The sequence below is a fragment of the Rhododendron vialii genome, chromosome 2a, assembly GCF_030253575.1.
Source record: "Rhododendron vialii isolate Sample 1 chromosome 2a, ASM3025357v1".
NCBI classification, from domain to species: Eukaryota; Viridiplantae; Streptophyta; class Magnoliopsida; order Ericales; family Ericaceae; genus Rhododendron; species Rhododendron vialii.
Window position 1 is genome coordinate 36,029,993 of NC_080558.1, and position 20,621 is coordinate 36,050,613.

Genomic DNA, 20,621 nt, shown 5'->3' on the forward strand with positions numbered 1-20,621 from the left:
AGCAAATTATTTTTCAGTTTCGAGTCAACATTTTTTAATTTATTGTTCTATTCGCAAATGGGAATAGAAAATTTTAAATAGCAAGAACAAAATTTAATAAATCAAAAAAATAGAACCCTAATGAAAATAAGCTTGTTTATTTTGCTTATTTTGTCATTAGTGAACTTTTTTCAAAGTAAGATCCATATTTTTCTATTTTTTAAATTCCTTTCGTTGAAACGCTGAAAAGCCAACATTCCAATAAAGTTCTGTAATGACAAAATGAGCAAAATAACGAAAAACTAACGGAAGTAATAGGAGGGGGGAATCCCCCTATGGTTAAATTCGTACAAACAACGGTAATTTTGGCTTGTAAATGACGGAATTGTCTTTCATGAGTCTTCTTACTTCACTTTAATGTACGCATTTATTCTATCCATACATGTCTTATATTCATATAACCTATATGTATCTTTTAGTCTGGAGAAATTAAATACTTATTTTTTGAATGAAAGGTGCTGTATTGTAAAAGAATGACCTGTCTCGTAAAATGAGAAATAAGTACTTAAAAAATAAGAATATTAGCAGAATATGGCCGTAATAGGAGGGAGGAATCTGTTGAATAGTTTGAATGGTAGGTAGGTCAGTGCATTTTTCAGAACCTCAGCTGAGGTCTTTGAATTTATCGGAAACATCAAGGGAGAGATCACTGCAATTTACCCAAAATAAAAAGAAGTCACGTTAGTGTTCTAATCAAGTTTATATAAGTGTACTAATCAAGTTTATATACGTTCATAAATAGTGGTAGAATCAAGTTTATTACGTGCTACCTAATCAAAGACCCGAACGACTTCTAGTCCTCTCTCTCTCTCTCTCTCTTTCTCTCCCTCGCACACACCCCCACACCCACCACACACACACACACACGCGTAACCGGAAAAAATGGACGCCGCCGGTACATCTTTAGATGCCCGTAATTTGTCACACAAAGTCGCCTCAATTGCCGCTGGAGAAGCTCACACTCTCGCCCTCACCGGTAATCTCTCTCTCTCTCTCTCTCTCTCTCTCTCTCTTTGTATAGATATGTGTGCGTGTTATTATATATTTTTTTGCCAACTGGGTTACGGGTTGTTAGAGAGTTAGTGCACAGGAAGTACAATAACTGTCCATAACCTGAACCACAAACGCGCCTAACGGGGTCGAACCCTGTCCTCCCACAAGTGAAGGACAGGAAATACCATTGGGTTACATGTCTAAACTTTATTGACTGTGAACAATACGCAGGGGACGGAAATGTGTACGCCTGGGGAAGAGGAACGTTCGGCCGACTCGGCACCGGTTCGGAGAAAGACGAGCTGTTTCCGGTCCGAATCGACTTCGATTCCGCCCGTTACAGGTCAGCCCAAGGAAAGAGGCTCAAGTTCGTCGAAATCGCTGCTGGCGCTTATCACAGTCTCGCCCTAGCAGGTCTGCTTATTCCCCCTTAGTAAATATTTTCACTTTCTCTAATTTATGTATTTGACTGTTTTATTGTTGGCAGTTTTCACTTTTCAGTACGTGATCGTTACTCTCAAACGCACTTAATCGAAAAATGTCAAGTGACAAGTTTATGGGCGTCTATTTTTGTCGATTGAATCTTCGGATACCCTTAGAATACTTCGGCTCACGAGAGGGGCAGACGGGAAGGGGGTGCCGGGGCTTGCACAACTCCAAATATTTTCTTTAATTGTACTTGTAGGTGGACAAATTCAAGTAGTGCTTTGAACAGCACTGGAATGCAACGGCTTCACGTGCCGCTTGAACGTAACCCTAATTTGTCAATGAAACCCCTGTCCTGCAAAACAGACAAGGGGTGAGTGCACCTTTGCCTCTCGTGGCAAAGGCCCTCCGATGCCTTTGTTAGTATCACGTACTAGCAATCAAACCCTAATTATCAGTAGGAAAGCAAATAGAATGCAGCGTATTGCGTACCTTTCACCTCTAGGTTTACCTCATATTTATAGATTTATGGATGCTTGCTGTCCAAGCATCCTTGTTGCCATAGGATTCCTAACTCGTATAGGAAACTCAGGATATCAAGGAGTCTCGTTTCCTTTATCAGTTTATGCAAAAGAGTCATTTTAGGATTCTTTTCCATTAAGAGCCGAACATCCCATACTCGTTAGGTATCTTTATCAGATCCTATATTCTTGGGATCTTTATCCCTTTATGGGACATGACTACTCTGGAACCTTCCAGAGTATTCCCTTTGCTCCTACTCTCGATTTGGAGCTCCTTCTTTGTTAGGCTGTCTCATGGCCGAACAGACTATCTGGACCAGGGACTTCACGTGTAACTTGGTCTAAACGTAATCAAAAGGTCTCCTATCTGCCGAACAGATAGTTTACACCAGTGACTTGTCATGTCATTGGCCTTTATTCAGCCGAACAGATTACATGGACCAAGGACTTCACATGTCATTGTTCCATATCGCGGTTCTTCATACTGCCCGGCGATAAGTCCAGTCGTATTTACCACGTGTTCCCAAACATCACGTGTTCGGTAACTAAATGTATCTGCTCGGGAATACCTCCCTACAGTACTAGCTTTTAGGTTAATTTAAGAAAGTTATATAAAATTGGCCCATGTAAAGCCTGGATGAATTTTTTCCTTTAAGAAAGTATAGACGTGTCAATAGAATTTTTTGTCGCACTTGTAAAATAAAATGATGGCTACGTATATATGTACAACCTTTGACATATCAAGTAGCGATATATTAATATGAAATATAATTTTTGTCATCACTGTAGAAAAATCGGTAGTTCGGGCCCCCACTATGTACAAATCATGGGCATGAAAATTACCAAAAAGGTGGGAAAATATAGAAGGGGAAGAAGATGATGAAAAATGATTGGCATTTTTGGAGTTTATGTTGATTGTGTTTTTTTATTGTCCAAGGGATGCTGTGTTTCACATAATTAAAAAGTCAGAATAAAAACTACGCTAGTTCAATCTCTGTGTGTGTGTCTCCCCTGGTGGGATGTTTGTGAGGATGAGATACACAACTCATGATAAACTCCCAAGGCTTGAGTATTTATATGAACTACTGTTAATTGCAAACTCTTATTACTTCTTAAGTTAATTGCAGAAGGCAAAATTCTGACCTTGTTCATGAAATTTGGCTGGTAAATGTGTTTCATTAGATGAGATGTTTCAGTTTTTCTTTATGCCTAGTATTGTAGCCTACCAATAGCATGCTTGTATTGTATAAGACTTGATGCACAAATTAACATAGTCTACCTTGTAGCAATCTGTTTCATTCATGGATGAGGCACGCCCTGAGTTATCAAAAAAGAAAAGAAAAGAAAGAGTCAATGTTGTAAACTATGTTTGTATGAATTCAAATGACTGTGTGTTATGGTAGAAGTAGAACTACTATATAACAAAGGTATCATTCAGTTCGAGTTTGTTATGACTTGTTCTGCATTTCTTTTAATAGTAAGAGAACAATTAACTTATTGATGACGACTAATTGGGATCTGTAGGTGATTTTTGACCGCTTTGATTTGCCTTCTTTTCATTCTACTGTTTGATTGCAGATGATGGATCAATTTGGAGTTGGGGTTACAATACCTGTATCCTGTATGACATACTTTATGCGTTTGTTGAGTCACACGTATCTTTCATTTGTGTCTTGCAACTACATCATCACACTCACACTGACTTGTCCTGGCTTTCTATTCAAAAATTTCTTTGTTCAACCTTGACGGTCACATGGATGGCCAACTTGGTGTCAATGGAGAGCATGTTTTAGTGCCCTGCATGTTAGACCGATTCCTTGAATTGGGTTCTGATTATTTGAGTGATGAATCAGAAGCACACAGCAGAATGCCATTGAAGGTATTTATATTGTCATATTTCTGTTGTGAAAAGGAAGCTGTTAGGCAGCATTTAAATTTATAGATTTAAAATGAATGGATTTTAGCGTCATCTTTTCAAGAAGTTAACCTTGAATTAGATTCAGTACTCTAGCTCACAATTCAAGAGGGGAATTGAGAGCTTTAGATTAGTTCTAGACTTCTAGTTACTTTGACTAGAGATATTTGAAATCCTTCTGCAGATGATCCTACTTGCAGATTAATATTTACGAAAAATATCTTTACCCTCTCTCTTTGGTTACTTTCAATAATCTCCTTCCCAATCAATGCTGCTCTACTAGAATTATCAGTTGACGTTTAGTATTTAAGACCAAGTAAACTGTTTTACTGTATTTCAAATTCTTACTTCGAATCCACTCATCCAAATGGGATTTTATTGTGCATCTTTATCCTAGGTTTCTTCCGTCAAAGCTGGGGGAATGATGTCACTGGCGATTGACAACCTCGGAGCCCTCTGGATGTGGGGAAACTGCCCTCCGCAAAGTGACTCAGGTGACGATGAGTTCTCTCTCTTCAGTACTTTCACTCCATTACCTGTCTGGAGTTTCCATGGCCATACCGTTGTCAAGGTGGCTTGTGGAAATGAGCACATTGTGGCCTTAGTTAGTGCTGGAGAAACATACAAAGGCAGCGATCTGGTTTGCTATTCCTGGGGAAATAATAACCATGGACAGTTAGGCCTAGGAGATACATATAGCAGGTTTCAGCCTCAAGTGGTAGAAAAATTTAACCAGAGTTCCACGTGGGTGGTATATGCTGTAGCATGTGGGGCCTTCCACACAGCTTTACTGGCGGTCGATGATAGAGCGAGTGACACGTTAAGAAGTGTTTGTTGGACTTTTGGACTAGGAGATAACGGGCAACTCGGTCATGGGACCACTCAAAGTGCTTCGTTGCCTGAACAAGTAAAAGGGTTGCCCCAAAATGAGTTTCTGAATTCTGTCGATTGTGGGTTGTTTCACACTAGTGTTGTTTCAATGGCTGGAGATGTGTGGTCGTGGGGAATGGAGAAGGGACTTGGGTTGTGCCCTGATGCGAGTTTTTCTGGAATTGATGCAGGGGATGCTCTCTCTCCACGGGTTATATCGTGTGATGGGCCGCATGGGCCTAAGTTTGCTGGCCCAGTCCAGGTTGCATGTGGGGCCGCTCATACTGTTCTTGTTGCTGATGAGGGATATAAGCTTTGGTCCTGGGGTAGGGGAAGGAGTGGTGTCCTTGGTACTGGTAAGACTCTTGACTGTTTCGCCCCTACTACTGTACTGTGGCCACCTTCATCAGAGGATTTCAAGGAAGAGAAAGTAGACCTTTTTTATGGGGTCAAAAAGAGCAAAAGCAAGGACCCTAGGAGAATCACGGAGATGGAGGAAAAATTGTCTGTGGCAATGGAGGAGATGAGGCTTCTTAATTCAAAACTCTCCTTAACGGAAAAATATGCCAGCATTCTTCATGGCTCAATGTTTGGAAAGCCTTTTGATGAGCGGGACATTCCTATTTCGTTGCAGAACTCTGGTGCTTTTGATATAGCGAAAGAGTGGGAAAACATGTTGGAATCATTGGATCGTGGGAAGCTCGTTCGGTTGGAGATGTTTTACCGAAACATGCTTGCGGGTGTCAAAGATAAGCTGTTGAAGAGGAGAATCCAGGAGATCATTAAAGAGTCCCTCGATTCTTCAACTAGTGGGAACGGCTAAAACCAGTGGAATTGGACTGATTTGCTTCCAAATACAAGTTTTCAGATTTATGGAGGTTCATTGCAGTCTATAGTCTATTCCAAAGATTTTTATGACGTGCCGGGCTTTTCTTTTGCTTGCACGATGTGATTGTACCCGTGTCTCTCGTTTTCATGCTTTCTAGATAGTTTCTTTGTGTGGAAAGATGGAGGGTGTAATAAAGGTTGGTATAAGTCGCTTGTCTCTCTGTAAATTGTTATGCGGCCTTGTAACAATCCACTGTCATCGTAATTTTTTGTTAATAGAAATAATGGAGGCTTCATTTTTCTGTTTGACTGTGTTGGTTAGAATCTGGATGTTAGTTGGTTTTGCTTCGCGAATTGAGAACTCTAGTTAATATTCCATTCAGTGTCTCGAATTCAACATCACACATCCCATATATCCACTTGCAGTTGAATATATGCGGGTAGGAGCAGCTAATAACCTCTGAGAAGGAGAGAAAAGTGCGAAAAGCTGCTGCAGTAAGTCTGCAGATGATGTCCATGGTTTTGGTGCTTGATGTAATGTGATCTTGAGATAGATTCGCTAGACGTTATTCTAAGTTCGCTCAATTAAGATTTGATGTGTAGAACCGAGGAGCTTCTTCTTGTGTGTGTTGGTTGGATCTTGCACAACTTTCTTGTTCAAGTTCAAAAGGTAAAAAAGAGGGGAAAATATAGTTAAGTTCTTGGTTTGAGCTGCTCTTTTCATTTCCGGGAGGTGGTGAAATTATTGGTTTGTACTGTTGAAAGTAGTATTATTAGTTTGTACTGTTAATAGGTGTGATGTAAAGCAATATTACTAGAGGTGATGTGTGATAATATGATTTGTCTGTATAGTCTAGTCTATTAGTATCTGCGTGAATTATTGGCGAAGTATGATGTAAGCAAGATTCCTCCGTATGCCTATAAAAGGAGGACTCTTCCCCATTGTAAAAACCAAGTCATGGTTCCCAATAATATATCCCGTGTCTTGTGTTCTCTTGTGTTCTTTCTACAATTCTCTTTTGATTCTAACCTATTTTGTGTTTGTACCCACTTCGTGTCTGCTCAATTTTGGCCAGAATTTTGCGAGATATGGATTTTTTTTTTTCCTTTTTTCGTAGGTTAGGTTCTGCTTTGGTTGTGGCAACAGCTTCTCTAGTACACTGGCGCCATTTTGATCTGTAAAAGTTTTCCCAGCATCTGAGCCAGTCATGTATCATGAGAGAGAGAGAGAGAGAGAGAGAGAGAGAGAGAGCATTACCCTAACACAATGGTTCATATATGCTGGAGGCCGGGGATTATGTGGTGAACCCTTGCATGGCAAGAGTGTAGGGCGGCAAAACGAAGTAATTTTGTCCACATTTTTAAAGTTATTCAGAGTTGAGTTATATTTACATTTACATTAGGAGTGTAAACGGCACTAGAGGGAGTATGAGCAAGCTAGTGAGTAAAGAATTGCAGTACTGTCCCATAATAGGTCATATTGTTCCAATTATTTGTCATAATTGTTTGATCGTGGATCAAAGGTCTAATCCTTATTGACAGTGGCACGATCAGGAAATTTACTCGAGACGATGAATTTCATGTTTTGAAAGCTTCTCTCTCAGTTGCCTTTTGTCTCGTCAAGACAAATAATTTGTTTTAAAACTCTTGATGACAAAAGCTGAATAAAATACTAAAAATATATGAATAGTATCCACTATCCACTGAGTTGCAAAAATAAAAAATAAAAAGGAAAATTTCGTTCTCAAACTGCCTTAGATTTTGCATCGATGTAAGAAGTATTAATATCTTAATTTATCCCCTTCAAGGTTAAATATCTAGGTCCTCTTAAAAGAATACAAAAGAAAAAAAAAACTATAGACTATTGTAAAAACTAAGAAGATTTCTAAACAAAATGCTATATATCGTTGTTCTTCATTTGACTAGACCTTTGGATTATTTGGGCGATCAAAAGAGAAAAAAAAAGGCTCATGACTTCACCAATTTTTCTATTTTGACAGTTTGGCACTTATAGTTATAGAATGTATTATGACATAATTCATTCTCAAAACCTTCTTAAAAAGGCACAACTTGAAAATCACCCCTATAGGAACTTTTGAACTCTTATTTTGAATTTTCCATTAATTAATGAGGGCAGATTTTGGGAGACGCTTTAAAAAAAAAAAATGAATTCTAGATTGTTAATTATATATAAATATTTTGGACTACGCTGATAATAAATTATAAAAGCGTGAAAGTATTTGAATCGTACGTGCAAAATATATTTCGCGGCAGGGTAGTATTCCAGAGTATAATATGAAGAATAGGTTTTGATTTTTTTCGAATTTTTTGCTCTTGTCTACGATTTGGGTATCAACTATGAATTCTTCATTGTTAGTGTACATTAACCTTTTTATTAAAATCATATTTAACCCATATAGTTTCAAATTCTTTTTGTGTACATTAACCTTTCTATGATTTGGTCGGAAGTCTTAAAAATTAGGTGAGAAATCGCAACATTTCCCTTCAGTTTATACCAAGCAAAATTAGGTGAGGATTAATTTCTATGATTGCGAGCATTTAGAAGAATCCACATAGCACATTGCTTCCCCTAGCCTGGGTGTGAAACATGGCGAGTCATAGTTTTTTTTATTTTTTTGAACACAGTCAATTCATTCCAATAACAAAACCCGAAAGCAATAGAGATTTCATCAAAATATACAAGAATGAGTCAAAACTACCCAGATTTCGATACAGGCACCCCCTGTAAAAACAAGACTGGCGAAATCGCCAGAAGAGAACCAATCTAGGTCTAGATAGTAGAGAATTCCAAACGGATCGGATCCCAACTCAAACCAGAGAAGCACATATGAAATCTGGACGGCAAGAGCCGATCACCGGAGCAAAAGCCGTTCACCGTAAACAAAGTCAGACCGTAGCAGACTCCTTCACTGAAAACCAGCAGCCGGACCTCAACCTACCAAACACCCACTGAAAAACACCCACTGAAACGAGGGCAAAGCCCAAGACCTTATTCTCCCACCACCGCACCCCATCGGATCTGGGGGAAACCCAGACCGGTAACAGACCGGACTAAGCCGGTAGACAAGCCGGACTGAAACCAGCCGGAACAGAACAAAACAAACAAAAAAAACAGAGCCCAAGCCCAACCGCACACCTTATTAACTCACCGGAGGCCCAAGAAGACCAGATCTGAAGACGCTGGGCAGGAGGCAAGCCAAGGGAACCACCAAAAGCCGGCCACGCCGGCGCGGGGTCCTCGCCGTACTACAAGACCGCCGCCCCAAAGCTGGGGCTTGGAGGCACAAACGGTGAGAGGAGAGAGAGGCGAGGAGGGCTGAGGGAGAAAAGAAGAAGGGGGGAGGAGGCGGCAGCCTCCCCCCCGAACGGCAGATCTGGAAGAGATTCTAGAGAGAGGTGAGAGTTTCTCTCACTAGAAAAGAAATTGATCTAACCTTTTTTGCGAGTCATAGTAAGAAAGGGTACGTCATCCTTTTCAGCCAATACACAAGTAAAATCCATTATCCATTCCGAGTTTTACTTGGGAAAATGCCTTTCGCTAGTTGCAATTGCTATATCACTAGTATATAATAAAAGTAAAAAGGAATGAAAATGCACAAAATCATACTAGATAATCAAGTTAAGCAGCCTTACAAAATACCAAAGGCCTTTCCTGATTCGGTGAGGAGGTTGGAATTGGAAGAATATATAAGAAGATTAATAAGTTCTGAAAGGGAGAACATTTTACGTTTTAGTTCATTGTGGAAAGTGTACAAAATGTTAAAAGTATAAAAAATACTGTAAAGAAAGTACGCAGAGAAAATGATTTACTTTTTTTTTCTCATTACATAAAAATACAGAATATCAGCTGACCATTTAGTCATTGGGACATTTATAGGGCAATCGTAACTGCTTGTGGACCCAATTCTCCAATCAATTTTATACACACGGATGAGCTACTATCTGCTAAGAAACACGTACCCAAAGGAAAAACAGTAACGTAAGAAACCTCGAAATCATAGTCAGAAAATTGATCCTCAGCGAAGAAAGGCTCGTGAAGATGAAGAACAAGAAGAGAATGCTAGTAGCCATGGATTATATAAGCTCTGTTTGTAACGTGGGGAAAGGGGCAGAAAAGAGACGAGACTGGTTAAGAAGTAAAATGGGGGAAATTAATGGAACGAAAATTTTAGTGCGCCATTTTCTCTTCTCTTCTCTCTCAACAATACGGGAGAAGGAAATCATTTTGAACTTTTGGTTCTGTTTGTTTGGACAATTTTTCGGTGTTTGGTTGTGTAAAAAATGAGAAAAATATTTTAAATGTAAAACATTTTTCATCAATAGGATGAAAATGATTTACCCTTAAATCTTCCGTAAGTTATTTTCCAAAATGAACTTGTTGCCTTCTACTGCAATTCTCATTGCTCAGTTTTCTCGATCATCAGCCCTGACCCACGTTCAATTCCAATAATCTCAGATCTTTCCGCTGTTTAAGCCCCCCCTCTCTATACACTATTTTGTTGATTTTTGAAAATACTTTCAAGAGCCAATCAAACACCGGAAAATAAAAGTTTGAAGTTTGTTTTCTGAAAAATCATTTTACATGAAAAACATTTTACATCGAAACAAACGGAGCCTCCTTTCCTTATGTCGCAAACATTATTTTTACTTTTTAGTGTTGAATTGAAGACAATGACTCAAATTTTTCATATTTTTTCCGGAAAGAGGGAGGGGGGACGTGTGTGACTAGAATTATCCAAATAAAAATTTAGTGCAAAAGAATAAAGTATATACCAAAAAAAAAAAAAAAACTTCTCCAAAGGTAGAATAAAGGCCCAACATTCATCCAATCAAAGCAAGGCCCGAAAATACTCGGTGGCAGACTTGTAAATTGAAGAACTAAAGGGTCCATTTTTATTAGAAAATTCATCTTGCTAATTGGAATTAGGTTTTCCAAAGTAAAGATCATTGACCAAATAGGTTCTGTTTTGCTCAGCAAAACAAAATTATTAATCATTGAAAGTAATTTACACAAGCTATTAGAAAATAAATATAACAGTTTGTCCCATTATATTTAGTTATTTACTCATGTCGTTCCATGCCCGTGCTTTTTTCGTGCTGTTTCTGTGCCCATGCCATGTTTTCCAAAACAACACACCAACTATACCCACCTAGAGTGATTGGCGACATGCTTTCTTCACTGACTTGATTGATTAATTTAGATTGGTTGAAATGTTGCCACTTGATGTACCTTGATTTATGAACACGGCCGTTCGGTTGCCTATGATACTACGACTAATAGGTCAAAAATGGGTTTGTGCCACCCAGGGCGAGGCCCCTCTTCTCTATCTCACCTCCCGGACTCATTCTTCTACTCGATAGGTGTAATAACTCGATTTTTTTAATTTCGTATAATAATGATATATCAATAATAATGATACTAAAATGGTTGACTTTTAAAATAAATAATATATATAAAAGTATATAAAAAAAAAAAAATGTAACACATGCATACATGCATGCATGCATGTGTGTGTGTGTGTGTGTGTGTGTGTATATATATATATATATCTCACTCCACCACCCTTCTCCTCCAACCCACGCTGCCACGACCTTTTTCCACCTGCCCAGCCACCAGCCTTCAACCCCAGAGCCACCCAAGAGCCAGGTTCATTCACCCCCATGCTCACCCAAGAGCCATGTTCATCCCCCCTTTGGAATTCGGAAATTTCTTCTAATCCTCAAACCTCCGAGCATTAACACCACCATGCCACCTTCTGCTTGCCTCTGCTACACTTGGCATGACCCCTACGACCCTAATCCGACCCTTGGGAGCCCTACAATGCCACCACCATTAATGCCACCTTATGACCTCCTCTCTGAAATTCCCTATAAATACCCACCCCCACCTCCATTCTAACACACACCCCTTATTTACCTCCTACCACTGCTAAAATTCAAAGGAATCAGAAAACGAAAGCTCTAAAACCATGGAGTTCTAGAGAGAGAAAGTGAGTGCATAAAAAGTGGGTTTTATACCTACACTCAACCGAAACTCAATCCAACCATTCGAATCCTCTCCTACGACCCAGAGAGTCACCAAACAATCCACAATTCAATTCCAAGGTTCCCCAATCAACGAAAACGAAGTCATCTTCCTCGATTGTCAAGTTTCGATTTTGATCCAATTCGACAAAATCAAGGTATTTTGATCCTTTCCATTCATTCAAGTATAACCATGTGTTTTTAGGCCTAACTATAACTTCCCGGAGGTCCCATGCATCAAAAACCGTGAGAAAACAAAAAAAATTCAAAACTGTCATCAACCTTGCAGCTGAAACCTGCGGGCCACAAGAACCAGTTCCAAGTTTGCGTTTAACTGCCTTACCGCAACATTGACCTGGTCCAACCTTGCGGCAGCAACTTCTAGCCGCAAGGTCTGTACGATTTTGCTTAAATTCGTTCGAATCGACTTTGTGACCATTCGAACACCATTTTTGACACCCGAACTATTTTTACTATACTTCTCATAGCGCGAAGATGATGTTTTGTTAATATCAATTTTTTTATTTTAATTATCTATTTAATTATTTAATTCACACGGTTTTTAATCAAAGTGATTTTGCGACCCTATAACTTATCCAAAGATAGAATAAGGGCCAAACATTCATCCAATCAAAGCAAGGACCGAAAATACTCGGTGGCAGACTTGTAAATTGAAGAACTAAAGGGTCCATTTTTATTAGAAAATTCATCTTGCTAATTGGAATAAGGTTTTCCAAAGTAAAGATCATTGACCAAATAGGTTCTATTTTGCTCGACAAGACAAAATTATTAATCATTGAAAGTAATTTACACAAGATATTAGAAAATAAATATAACAGCTTGTCCCATTATATTTAGTTATTTACTCATGTCGTTACGTGCCCGTGCTTTTTCCGTGCCGTTTTTGTACCCATGCCATGTTTTCCAAAACAACACACCAACCATACCCACCTAGAGTGATTGGCGACATGCTTTCTTCACTGACTTGATTGATTAATTTAGATTGGTTGAAACGTTGCCACTTGATGTACCTTGATTTATGAACACGGCCGTTCGGTTGCCTATGATACTACGACCAATAGGTCAAAAATGGGTTTGTGCCGCCCGGGGCGAGGCCCCTCTTCTCTATCTCACCTCCTAGACTCATTCTTCTAGTCGATAGGTGTAATAACTCGATTTTTTTATTTTCTATAATAATGATAATAAAATGGTTGACTTTTAAAAGAAATAATATATATAAATGTATATACAAAAAAAAATGTAACACATGCATACATGCATGTATATATATATATATATCTCTCTCTCTCTCCACCACCCGTATCCTCCAACCCCACACTACCACGACCTCCTTCTACCTGCCCAGCCACCAGCCTTTAACCCCAAAGCCACCCAAGAGCCAGGTTCACTCACCTTCTGCTCACCCATGAGCCATGTTCATCCCCCCTTTGGAATTCGGAAATTTCTTCTATTCCTCCAACTTCCGAGCATTAACACCACCACGCCACCTCCTGCTTTTCTCGGCTACACCTGGCATGACCCCTACGACCCTAATCAGACCCTTGAGAGCCCTACAACGCCACCACCATTATTGCCACCATATCAACTCCTTTCTGAAATTCCCTATAAATACCCACCTCTTCTTCCATTCTAACACACACACACCCCTTATTTACCTCCTACCACTGCTAAAACTCAAAGGAATGAGAAAAAGAAAGCTCTAAAACCATGGAGTTCTAGAGAGAGAAAGTGAGTGCATAAAAAGTGGGTTTCATACCTACACTCAACCGACACTAAATCCAACCATTCCAATCCTCTCCTATGACCCAGAGAGTCGCCAAACAATCCACAATTCAATCCCAAAGTTTCCCAATCAACGAAACTGAAGTCATCTTCCTCGATTGTCAAGTTTCGATTTTGATCCAATTCGACAAAATCAAGGTATTCTGATCCTTTCCATTCATTCTACAAGTATAACCATGTGCTTTTAGGCCTAACTATAACTTCCCTGAGCTCCCATGCATAAAAAACTATGAGAAAACAAACAAAATTCAAAACTGTCATCAAACTTTCGGCCGAAACCTGCGGGCCGCAAGAACCAGTGCCAAGTTTGCGTTTAACTACCTTACCGCAACGTTGACCTGGTCCAACCTTGCGGCAGCAACTTCTAGCCGCAAGGTTTGTACGATTTTGCTTAAATTCGTTCGAATCGACTTTGTGACCATCCGAACACCATTTTTGACACTCGAACTATTTTTCCTATACTCCTCACACCCCAAAGATGATGTCTTGTTAATATCAATTTTTTTATTTTAATTATCTATTTAATTATTTAATTCACACAGTTTTTATTCAAAGTGATTTTGCGACCCTACAAGTTATCCATTGGTAGAATAAAGGCCCAACATTCATCCAATCAAAGCAAGGCCCGAAAATACTCGGTGGTAGACTTGTAAATTGAAGAAGTAAAGGGTCCATTTCTATTAGAAAATTCATCTTGCTAATTGGAATCAGGTTTTCCAAAGTAAAGATCATTCACCAAATAGGATCTGTTTTGCTCGCAAAAACAAAATTATTAATTATTGAAAGTAATTTACACAAGATATTAGAAAAGAAATATAACACCTTGTCCCATTATATTTAGTTATTTACTCATGTCGTTCCGTTCCCGTGCTTTTTCCGTGCTGTTTCTGTGACCATGCCATGTTTTCCAAAATAACACACCAACCATACCCACCTAGAGTGATTGGCGACATGCTTTCTTCACTGACTTGATTGATTAATTTAGATTGGTTGAAATGTTGCCACTTGATGTACCTTGATTTATGAACACGGCCATTCGGTTGCCTATGATACTACGACCAATAGGTCAAAAATGGGTTTGTGCCGCCCGGGGCAAGGCCCCTCTTCTCTATTTCACCTCCCGGACTCATTCTTCGAGTGGATAGGTGTAATAACTTGATTTTTTTTATTTCCAATAATAATGATAATAAAATGGTTTTGACTTTTAAAAGAAATAATATATATAAATGTATATAAAAAAAATGTAACACATGCATACATGTATGCATGCATGTATCTCTCTCTCTCTCTCTCGGCTTTCCCTCTCTCTCCACCACCCCTCTCCTCCAGCCCCACGCTGCCACCACCTCCTTCCACTTGCCCAGCCACCAGCCTTCAACCCTAGAGCCACCCAAGAGCTAGGTTCACTCATCCCTCTGCTCACCCAAGAGCCATGTTCATCCCCCCTTTGGAATCCGAAAATTTCTTCTAATCCTCCAACCTCCGAGCATTAACACCTCCACGCCACCTCCTGCTTGCCTCTGCTGCACCTGGCATGACCCCTACGACCCTAATCCGACCCTTGGGAGCCCTACAATGCCACCACCATTAATGCCACCTTATCACCTCCTCTCTGAAATTCCCTATAAATACCCACCCCCACCTCCATTCGAACCCACACACCGCCCCCCCCCCCCCCCCCCCGGGGCTTACTTACCTCCTGCCACTGCTAAAACTTGAAGGAATCAGAAAAAGAAAGCTCTAAAACCATAGAGTTCTAGAGAGAGAAAGTGAGTGCATAAAAAGTGGGTTTCATATCTACACTCAACTGAAACTCAATCCAACCATTCCAATCCTCTCCTACGACCTAGAGAGTCGCCAAACAATCCATAATTCAATCCCAAGGTTCCCTAATAAACGAAACTGAAGTCATCTTCCTTTATTGTCAAGTTTTGATTTTGATTCAATTTGACAAAATCAAGGTATTATGATCCTTTCCATTCATTCTACAAGTATAACCAAGTGTTTTTGTAATGGCCCTGATTTTCAGTCAATAAAAATTTCGTTAAATATTTGAATTTTATTACTTGGATTGCTTTTAAATTCCTATAATTTGTCGTAATTACATTTTAGCTCCTTGAAATTCGTTTCTTAACTAAATGTCCTACTTGGTGTGTATAATTCATTTCTAACCGGCTAGTTGGAGTAACTAAACTAGGAAATCACCTAGTTACATTTTCCTAACCATAGATGGACCTTTTTGCTCATCTTTGAACCTTGTGAACATTTTCAACCCTAGACTTGAAAATTTATTAATTATTATTTTTTGTTTATTTTGGTTTTCTTCTTTGTCCATTGGACGATAAAAGTTAGGAAAACTTTTATCCATTGGATAATAGAAACCCTAGATTTTATATTCAAGATATTCTTTGCTAGGATATCAAGTACTCATATATAAAGTTATAAATAGAATTTTATAATTATTTAAAAGGACATTTTGGTTATTTTAATATAAAAATTTTCTTAATACCTTTGTCCATTGGACAATAAATACTAAGGGATTTATTATCCATTGGGTAATAGATTAGTCTTTCAACTAAGTACAATGATTGAATAAAATAAATCATTTTCTAAATCCCCATGTGATGATGTACCAATATTTTATTATGGGATTTAAAACCCTAAGATTTTCTAAGTACTCCTATATTATTTTATATTGGAGTTTTGTACCCAATTAGATTAATTTAATGGAAAGATGATCTCCCTAGATCACATTAGTACCTATGTGAATATTATATTTGTACTTGGATGATTAAAGAATTGACTTGGTACACATGTGCTTATTTGATTTGACTAGTCATAATAAAGAAATCTTGTACCTTGTTTCCTAGAAGCCAACTTTGTCACTTCAAACTTTCTTACTTGATTCTTTATCCATTGGTCCATAATGTTAGGGTAACTTTTGTCCGTTGGTTAATAACCTTTTCATTATTATATTTTGTTAAAGTACATATAGGACATGTAGTCTTTTAAGAAATCTTATTTTAAGTATAAAAGTACTTGTACTTCTTTTATCCATTGGTCTTTACCCGCTAGGAAAATTATTACCCATTGGTTAATACCATTAGTCATTCTTTAATTGACTTATACTTGAAAGACTAGAAGATTTAACTTGTACCTTGTTATTCTTTCATCTTTTCAACTTTTGGGATGAATATCTTCCAAATCTATCACCTTTTGTCCTTGAAACACCAAATCTTGTACAACTCTACCTTCATATCTTCCATAGTCCCATCCAAAGTACTAAAACTAGCCATGCAAGCCTAAAACTAGGTGGTTAGTGTGCAAGCAAGCCTTAACTTCACCCATCAACCTATCAATCAACCATGACAAGTGAAAGAAAAGTGAGATATATATACAGAGAGAGAGAGAGAGAGAGAGAGAGAGAGAGAGAGAGAGAGAGTGGAGTTTTGGCCTATAAATAGAAGCCATTCCAAGCTTCAAACTCACACCTTCAAGCTTTGCTCTTCCTTCTCTCTAGAAATTCTAAGTGTTCTTAGTTCTAAAGTTCTTGTTTTCTTGAGTTTCTTGAGAGTTCTTGAGAGAAACCACCAAACCACTTCCAAAACCACCTCTAGATCTCTAAAGTAGCTTAGCTTAGCTTAGTAAGTTATTTCTAGGAAAGAGAAAAGTTCATCTCTCGTTCTTTCGAAGCAATCCGGAGCCGTTACGTCGCCGAATCACAAAACCGACGACCAATTCACCGTAGCCGACCACCGCCAAGAAGTAAGGTAGGAATCCTAGTCCACCAATTCTATGTATTGTATAAAATCGTATGTTGGAGAATAGAACGTCATTAAGAAGTAAACTTTGATCATTCTTTCTAAAGTAGATAAGGTTATCTTTTGTTGAAAATGTTGGAAATGCATGATTTATGTTCGCTCAAGGTGTTTCAAGCATGCTAAGTAGTTTGGAGTTGGATGATCTTGTTAGATTACAATGAATGATTCATGCTTACTTTGTCCTACCGCGGAGTCTTTGCATGTAAACGAGACACGAGAACCGAGAAAGTAGAAACATGGCACCTAGGGTGTAGTTAATGAAAGGAAATATTTTTCGAGGAAGGAAATATTTTTTGAAATGACATAATGACCGGTTTTGGTGGCATTATGTGAGATGTGTGTGTGTTCCAATGGGAATCTAGAATAGTGGAACCATTGTGAGGTTGTGTGCGTTCCCATGGGAACCTAGAGCGGCGGAACCATGGTGAGGAATGGCTTGGTTATCCGCGGTACGGAGGCAATGCAATTGTGTGCCAATGGGAACCCGGCGCGGCGGAACCATTGTGAGGATACTCGGGAACCCGGCGCGGCGGAACCGAGGTTGGGTGAGTTAAACAAATGATTTTGAAAGGTTGATTTGTAGGTGAAAATGTTGACACGATCTACGATGAGTCGCGTAGGAGAAACACGGAAATCTTGGACACCACGATAGATGATTAACGAATGTGGATGTGTGATTGCTAGTGTTGTTGTAAATGATTTACTGTTGTAAGGTTGGTGGGTAAGGATTTCCTATTGAGCGTTGTAGCTCACGGTGTTACCTTTTGGTGACCCTGACATATTATATTGGTGGTGACGCCGGTATAATGTGTCAGACCTCATAGATGAACAGGGTGAGATGTACACCTTGGAGGCCTTCGGAGCCGAGGAGCTAGCCAGGATGGAGGAAGAAGCGGAGCAGTAGATAGGAACCCTAGTTCCCTCCGTTATTTGAATAAAAGTACTTTTGTAAGGTTTATGACGTAATAATGAGCCAGACTCACTTCGTTTTTATAATAAAATGTCTTATTTAACGTACCCAAAATTCGGGGCGTTACAGTTTTTAGGCCTAACTATAACTTTCCCGAGGTCCTATTCATCAAAAACCGTGAGAAAACAAAAAAATTTCAAAACTGTCATCAACCTTGCGGCCGAAACCTACGGGCCGCAAGAACCAGTTCCAAGTTTGCGTTTAACTGGCTTACCGCAACGTTGACCTGGCCCAATCTTGCGGCAACAACTTCTAGCCACAAGGTTCGTACGGTTTTGCTTAAATTCGTTCGAATCGACTTTGTGACCATTCGAATACCTTTTTTGACACTTGAACTATTTTTTCTAGACTCCTCACACCCCGAAGATGATGTCTTGTTAATATCAATATTTTTAAAATATTTGACTTATCTATTTAATTATTTAATTCACACAGTTTTTAATCAAAGTGATTTTGCGACCCTATAACTTATGATATTATTGCTGATTAATTTAAAAAAAAAAAAACCCTTATCATGTTAAGTTATAATTTTGTCAATCTCAACATTAATTATGTATTAGTTTAATTATTATCTAATTATTTTACTTTTAATAATCTTCAACCATATCCTTATATAAAATAAACCAGCAACCCTCCGGACCCACCTTTTGATAATCGAACATATTATGTAGGACCACTAGGACTCTGGCTAAAGTCAAAATAATAATTATAGTAGTTTACTCTATTGGTTGTATTTTCATTAGAAGTTTTAAATTATTTGATTATAGATTAAATCAAGTATTACCATTAAATCCTTTCTTTATTAATAAATATGGTTTACGACTAGTAACTTGTGGGGGGCTGATTTCACCATGACCTTCTTGAACCTTCTTCTCTCTTTTGTGTATTGCAGAAATACTGAACTGATCTTGTATACCTACAAAACCGGAGGGGAGTGTTCCTCCGAGAAGAAACTCTGACGAACAAGTCAGTAAGTGGAGAAAGGAGGAGTTTAGTAAGAAATTTGTTAGGAAAGAGAAGAGAGTAGTTGAGAGTCAGAAATCTGATCTTTGCCCTAGAAGGGGTATCCTTCTATTTATAGGCAAAATGGTAGAGTACTGAACAAGCTGGCTTTGCTTTTCACGCGCTTAGCCACGTTCAGATGACGTCATGTAGCAGAATCATTTAATGAACGCCGCTTCGCTAGGTTTGCAAAGCCGTATTGGTGAATGTCAGAGATGTCACATCACATAGAGATGTCACTTTGGTTATCAGGGAAGACAACTCACTTATCATCAGAAGCTTCTAGAATATTTCTCAATAACGGTGTTCGGACGAACATATTCCCGAATAAACGAAGCCTTCCTGAACGTTCGTGTAGAGACTTGTAAATTTTTTCTATTTTCTTTAATCGTTTAATATGTAAAAGATGGTATTTATATTAAATTATACGTTTATTAATGAGGTTATACGGATATGCCTACCGTTGTGTATCGGACATTTAGAGAATAATTGAATTTTGAGTTTCGGTGTTGAAATGATGTGTGGAAGTGTTGGTAGCAATCGGGGTTTGATTTGATGAACGTTGGCAAAAAATTTTGAATCTGTCTTTAATGTACAGGTACAGCTTTTTCCAATACAGAAGCATCGCGGCCAGAAATTGTGAAATGCTGAAATTTTTGGGTGCCTGTACCGGTACTGTCATTCCACGGTACCGGTACATCATGCGAAATTTCTAATTTTTCAGCACGTATGACAGCTCACTATAAATACCCTATTTACCATTTTTCACACCCAAAACCCTCGAACCAGACCTGGAAACACCCTCTCTCACCTACCCAACTCCAATCTCACCCAAAACTCTTGATTTCAACATCAAATCTTCAAGATCCAAGGGTTTTCTTCCTTAAAATCACAAGATTCTTGCATTTACTGAACCAATGGTGAGTTTTGTGTTCTTGTTCTCACTCCTTGAAGCTCTATCACGTTTTTCTCTCTCTCATCTCGATTTTTTGTTGATCTTTGCTTGTTATTAATGTTTTTGGGTTTTATTTGCTCTAGATCTTGTATCCAAACTTGGGTGAAGCTTGTCTTTGAAGGATTCAAGCTTATAGCTCTTGGTAGATCTAGGGTTTTGCTCAAAACCCATTGTGGTAGGGATTTTTTTACTCTTGTTATGCGTTTATGTGGTGTTTGTATAGCTAGATCGTGCCTTGCTTCGTTGTTTGAGGTTTTTCCTTTCATTTTCAAAATTCTGCAGAATAGGTCACTGTTTATGGGGCTTTTTCGTCATCTTAAACTCACAAATAGGTTTTGGTTCCTTCATATGAAATAGAGTAGACTTAGAGCCCGTTCTAATGCCATGACATTCACCTGAAACTGTTGAGAGTTGAATTAATGGTGGATTTTAG

General features: G+C 38.7%; 1 protein-coding gene and 2 long non-coding RNA genes across 3 annotated transcripts; 2 read left to right on the plus strand and 1 right to left on the minus strand.

Moving 5' to 3' along the window:
• Positions 1-883: 883 nt before the first annotated feature.
• LOC131316502 (ultraviolet-B receptor UVR8) lies at positions 884-5,894 on the plus strand. Its single transcript, XM_058345901.1, has 5 exons — positions 884-1,015; positions 1,264-1,446; positions 3,558-3,593; positions 3,737-3,858; positions 4,292-5,894. Exons 1-5 carry the CDS (start codon positions 922-924, stop codon positions 5,585-5,587), a joined length of 1,731 nt encoding a protein of 576 aa, XP_058201884.1. The 5' UTR covers positions 884-921; the 3' UTR covers positions 5,588-5,894.
• Positions 1,453-2,943, plus strand: LOC131316504 (uncharacterized). The gene is made up of 2 exons (XR_009197150.1): positions 1,453-1,717; positions 2,565-2,943. It is a non-coding gene; the product is annotated as an uncharacterized LOC131316504 (long non-coding RNA).
• Positions 2,895-3,860, minus strand: LOC131316503 (uncharacterized). Its single transcript, XR_009197149.1, has 2 exons — positions 3,733-3,860; positions 2,895-3,591 (listed from the first exon to the last, which is right to left on the minus strand). It is a non-coding gene; the product is annotated as an uncharacterized LOC131316503 (long non-coding RNA).
• Positions 5,895-20,621: the final 14,727 nt, after the last annotated feature.